The sequence below is a fragment of the Sinocyclocheilus anshuiensis genome, unplaced genomic scaffold, assembly GCF_001515605.1.
Source record: "Sinocyclocheilus anshuiensis isolate Anshui unplaced genomic scaffold, SAMN03320099.WGS_v1.1 scaffold955, whole genome shotgun sequence".
Lineage (NCBI taxonomy): Eukaryota > Metazoa > Chordata > Actinopteri > Cypriniformes > Cyprinidae > Sinocyclocheilus > Sinocyclocheilus anshuiensis.
In genome coordinates, this window is record NW_015546094.1 from 335,924 (window position 1) to 341,701 (window position 5,778).

The 5,778-nt window shown below is 34.5% G+C and overlaps 2 protein-coding genes across 5 annotated transcripts in view; one reads left to right on the forward strand and one right to left on the reverse strand.

Moving 5' to 3' along the window:
• LOC107700170 (epithelial discoidin domain-containing receptor 1-like) overlaps positions 1–4,206 on the forward strand; it is a 24,634-nt gene extending 20,428 nt beyond the window's left edge. For all 4 annotated transcript variants that reach the window (XM_016501717.1, XM_016501719.1, XM_016501718.1 and 1 more), the window contains 2 exons: positions 1,013–1,162; positions 1,244–4,206. In XM_016501717.1, coding sequence (XP_016357203.1) covers positions 1,013–1,162; positions 1,244–1,384 — 291 coding nt within the window. In that variant the 3' untranslated portion in view covers positions 1,385–4,206. The remainder of the gene's footprint in view (positions 1–1,012; positions 1,163–1,243) is intronic.
• Positions 4,207–4,342: 136 nt separating this feature from the next.
• Positions 4,343–5,778, reverse strand: part of LOC107700171 (flotillin-1-like) — a 9,083-nt gene continuing 7,647 nt past the window's right edge. Inside the window, exon 13 of the mRNA XM_016501722.1 lies at positions 4,343–5,553. Within this exon, the coding sequence (XP_016357208.1) occupies positions 5,530–5,553 (24 nt within the window). The 3' untranslated portion in view covers positions 4,343–5,529. The remainder of the gene's footprint in view (positions 5,554–5,778) is intronic.

Genomic DNA, 5,778 nt, shown 5'->3' on the forward strand with positions numbered 1-5,778 from the left:
ATATATATATATATATATATATTTCAGACGGCGCTTAGAGGCTTTTGCATCTGAACTCTTCATACATACATATATATATATATGTATGTATGTATGTATGTATATAATAATATCTATTGTCAGACTTAATATTTGATATCTTATAATAAAGAAATTATAATATTCTTATAATAAATAAAAGTAGAAATACAGTATATAATGGGGTCCAAAAAGTCTGCAATGAGTGAAAAACCTTCATATTTTTCTGCATTTTATAATGAAGATACATTTCCTTAATTTATATTTATTCATTAGTATTTTTATCAGACATTTTTTTTATCTTATAATAAGTAAATATTATAATTTAACTTTTAATAACTTTTTTATTTATTAATGAATAATAAATATATCGTTTTATTTTTATGCTTTAATATAATGATGTATATAATTTATTTTTGTTTATTATAACTTATTATCTTATAAATATATATAATATTATAACATTTTTGTGTATTTTCTATTTATTAATTCCAAAAATCTGTGACAACTAGTGAATATATCTTAATTATGCTTAAAAGGGGGAAGCCTATTTAATTAGTTAATTAATTTCTATTTATTCATTAATGTTTATTTACAGACTTAATATTTATTACCTTTTAGTAAATAAATATATTACAACACATTGAATTTTTTATTTATTTATTAATAAATAAAAATATATGGGTCCAAAAAGCTTACGACCACTAGTGAAAATGCTGAATTTTTTTCTGCATTACTATAATTGAATTTAATTACTTAATTTATATTTATTAAGTAGCATTTACATTTATTATAAAAAAACTTTGAAACATTTTTATCTGAACAAAGCAGCTCACGTGCATCGTGTCACAAATCGTAAATATAATTTGATCATGTTTCTTTCTTTTTGGACCCCACTGGATATAAAAAAGTCACATAAACAACATGCCATATGCATATACAGATTTATTAGCTCACAATGTACATAATACTGGTGTTGTGTGTGTATGTGTAGGGGAAGTTCACTACGGCGAGTGATATGTGGGCATTCGGCGTGACACTATGGGAGATGCTGAGCGTGTGTCAGGAGCAGCCGTACAGTCACATGACCGATGAACAGGTCATTGACAACGCAGGGGAGTTTTTCAGAGACCAGGGCAGACAGGTATGCGTGTTTGCTGACACTTACTAACCCTCATAAGAAAAACATTGACACAGTCTCACTCACTCTCTCTCTCTTGATCAGGTGTACCTGTCTCGCCCAGCTGTGTGCCCACAGGGTTTGTATGAGCTGATGCTTAGCTGCTGGAACAGAGACTGTAAACTACGGCCTTCCTTTGCGTACATTCACTCCTTCCTCACCGAAGACGCCATGAACATGGTTTAGAAAGTGACAGAGAGATGAAAAGCGGAAGAATGTAAGAAAGTGTGTGTGGACCACAGACTGGTGGTGTTTTTCAGCAGACACGGCTAAGCACTCTTATGTAAATTCGTGTCTTTTTTGATGGGTGGGTTGGGGCAAATAAAAGCCGCAGGTTCGGTGCCCCTAAATGACCCACTTCTCACCCCTTATCCTGAAATCCTGAACTCTTCAAGCAACATTTTATCCCCAAATCATTTTAGGCTCGCTGTTCCCCCTCTATCAATACTTATCACATCACTATTCCACAGTATTTAGTTTCACAGAGATACAAATCTCCCAGAATGCACCACAGAAATGGTTCTTTTTTTTTTTCTGAAACATTATTCTGCCTCATTTTTACTCGGTGAACCCAAGAATGAAACCTCTCTGTAAATGTTTCCTGCTGTAAAACTGAAGTCTTTTGTGTTCTGTGAGGTCCAGTAATGATGACTAAGCGCTGACGATAGTCTAACGGGAATAATGTGGGATTGGTTTTGTGATAAAATGTTGCTTGGCATCTGAACCTTAAATCCTGGTCCTCTAACCTGTATGAAAAATGTCTCTTCATTCCCTAGACACTGAATAGATCTCGAAACATAATCATATAAACTGGTGGAGGGTTTCATAGCTAGATGACAGGCAGCACAAAAGCACACGGCTCTATAAACTGTCCATTTAGGGAAACATTTGACAGATATGCGTATTAAAACATACAATAGCAGAAATACAGAAATAGTGCATATTAAGTGAAAATAGTGAATAACATTTGAATCAGTAAATTCAGTCTAACTTTGCTAGCATTCGTAGTCATGTAGACAATCTGAGGCTGTATCAGGCAGTTTTTCATGTATATTCTGTGGTGGAGGGTAATTCATCATTAAGAAATGCTCGTTAAACATTCAACACTGAGTGGGACGTTTTCATCTCATTGATATGAAATCATTTTTTGACCTCTTGGAGAACCATTTAAAGTGTGGATAAATGTCAGTAACACGTCTTTTGGTGTGTATTCAAAATGATGTACATAAATGGCTGAATTATTTACGATATGCCAAAATAGAAAATTGATTTTTGTGACTCCACCCCTGTATGTCTGCACATAAATAGTCCCTTAAGGTCTGTTCACACCATGGACAAAAACTACAATTATACATTTTTAATAATCGTTATAATTCTGTAAGAACAAGGAAACCCACTCCACCGCTATAATGATATCAACAGAGAAACAATATGGTGGGAATCGCATTCAGAATGCAGAAAGCCAATCAAAATCTGACTTTAAGGGGCTTAAGCATTTAAACTGCAGCCTGTGCTTGTAATAAACAGAGCATTATCGTGTGTTGGTATCGCTTTCATTCTTCGTTTGAGTGGGCCTTTCCTCAGTTATCTCAACATTTAGTCACTCCATCCTTCATTGACTACAAAGGCCTGTTCACACCAAGAACAATGACCATAACGATAATTATCTAGCATTCACACCAATAGACGATAATGTTTTGTTTATTATAAGCACTTGCTGCAGTTATATTGTAGTCCACTTTAAATACTCAAGCTCTGTACAGCTGGGTGGATTCTGATTGGCTGTCAATGTTTTAGCATCCATCAGCTAGAAAAAAAAATTATTCTGAACGTAATTCCAATGATATTGTTCTTTAAGGCCCATTCTCACTAAGGATGATAACTATAAAGCTTTAATGATTCAAATTCTAACAATAAGAAGTCCACACTACAACCACATGATAATGACACAAAGGAACAATATCATTGGAATCACTTTCAGAATTATTTCCCCCCCCCCCCAACACCTGAATCCTTGAGCATTGAGCATTTAAAGTGGCAGAATAATTGCATCACATGCTTATGATAAATATGTAGTTATTAGACACCAATATAGTTATTGTTCTTGGAGTGAACGGGCGTTAAGTGTGAATGTGATTTATTTGATGACACGAAAAATGATTGCATATGGTTTTTGAAATGACCTGCCAGTATGTGCACTGACTTGAATAAGCTGAATGCACTTCCTGAACTTTTGGGCATCAGTATATTCTGTGTAGAATTTAAAGATGCTTTTGAATGGGATATATGGAATTGGCTACCAATGCATTATTTGAAAAGTCTGAATATGAGCCTGGACTTGCCAGAAATAGGCCTGGAACAATTTAGAGCGAGAAAGAGAGGAAAAAACAAGCAGAGTGGCCACAGACATATACATTTACACCAATAAGTTTGACAAAGTTATTGCCTACAGAATGAGAAATGAACTGGATGAACAGAAAAATAAGCAAAGCATTTGTCCTGAATTTACTATGTAAACCTGTAGGACATTTGCAGGAAACTCTCTTAAAGCTACAGTACGCAACTGCATACTGCAGACTGTAGATAAAGACCTCTTCCTCATTTAAGAGTAAGACCGTGTGTGTAGGTGGGGGTGGAGAGCAACATGTATACTGTAATATACACAGAAGAATGTGATTCCCAAATGGTTATATAACCATGCTGATTATGCTTATTGAATGACCTTTAACCTTTTTTGGTACACTGAGGCCCTGAACCTTTATTGTATTTTTTATATATATATATATATAGTTTTGGGCATGTTCTGTCCTCAGCTATTCATGTTTCATAAATAATGAAAAATGTAAATACTTCATGGGACATAATTTTCTTCATTAATATTGCTATCTGTTATTAATCGGGTCTGTCTGTCTCTGTTTTAGACTCCCTGCCTGTGTTAGTCAGTGTCATTGCCTGTGTTGTTGTCTTATTTTTGTAGGTGTTTCAATAAAGTAACCTTTTCAAATAAAGTGAAATGGGGTGCTTGTTTTCATTTACGCTCAAACACGATTTGTTCATTTGAAATAGTATGTCATGTCACATTCATACTCAAACAGCATTTGTGCAAACACACGCATTCACACAAAGCCATAAATCGAAAAGTTATAAAGTACAGCGCACACTAATAGTTTATTGTTTATAATAAACAGAACATAATATGTATAAATCTCAGCCTGGTTCTATAGATCTTCAGTTTACATCACCACTCACATACAGTAACATACAGTAAGGCACAAATTGGGTTAGTTTTTTCCTTTAAAAACAATAATGAAGCTTTACACCAATAAAAACAAATTAATGGCAAACAAATTGAATATTCTGAACGAAATTAGTCATTAAGGCCAGGAAGTATCACATGACAGATCACAGTTCCTGTTGCTGAAACAATCGGCAGGTTGATTCAGTGAGAAAGTAAAAAATAGCTTTGAGGCACTTTGAAGGCATAAACTGGAGATGCATAGGTTTACCTTTGGTAATGTTGAGTCGATTTTAGTGTGACGTACACAGCAGCATGGTAAAACAAAAAGAATAAGTTGATATGAGAAATGAAACCACCAACAGCCTTCACTGGAGTTTCTGTGGCCACAGAGACATGTTTGCAGCCTCTTCTTATTTCCTGTTTGTTCATCAACTTCAAAAATCAAAGGGTTTCTTTTCTTTACCCACTTTCTACCTCCTCTTACTTTTCAACTTGCTGTATAAATCACTCTACTGAGCACACAGACAGTAACAAAACGTATTATATTCCAAATAATTTTCAATACGTGTCTGCAAACTCTAGTGCCACTGTTTACAGGAAAAAGTCTTCACGGACCATTAAATGATAAAACCTTAAAATGGCAAGAATAAAGCGTCACATTTCAGTGTCTGCAGACGCAAGGCATCATGCACGTGGACTATTGCTTCAGTAATGCACTTCAGGTGAATTTACATGCATTTGACTTGAATGCACTTTGTTTTGAAAGAAACTGTACCAGAATCAACAGGCGTGTGGCTCTGACAGACAGAAATACAGAAACTAGAGACCAGCCCTGCTTCCCTGAATATTCACCTTCAACAGAGGCTCTAGAGCAGATAAAGTAGTTCACCCAACTTGCAAAATTATCATATAATGTGATACAATAATTCATAAAACATCATTTAAAAACTGAATATTACAAATGGTGTATTACAAAAACAAAAAGGACCTCAATGTTCCAGGTTCAGTTCAAACACAGGCATGCACAAAGACAGGAAGAGCGGAGATCCACGATCAGAGCTGATCAGACCACATTCCTTCTTCATGAACTCCATTAGCCCATGCGGGTTGAAACAGCCTGGCCAAAAAAAAAATATATATTTTTTTTTACAGTATTTCTGAAGTATTCAAATGTAATCTTAAGGAGCATTCACACAGACAGCCATTTTTAATCAAGAAAGTCAATTTATGAAGATTTTGTAAATTACAATTTTGCAACAATAAATATCACAATGATTTAAATGTGCTTTTTATTTGGCCATTAAGTTTTAAGATGCCTTTATTATTTTAAACTAGACTAGTA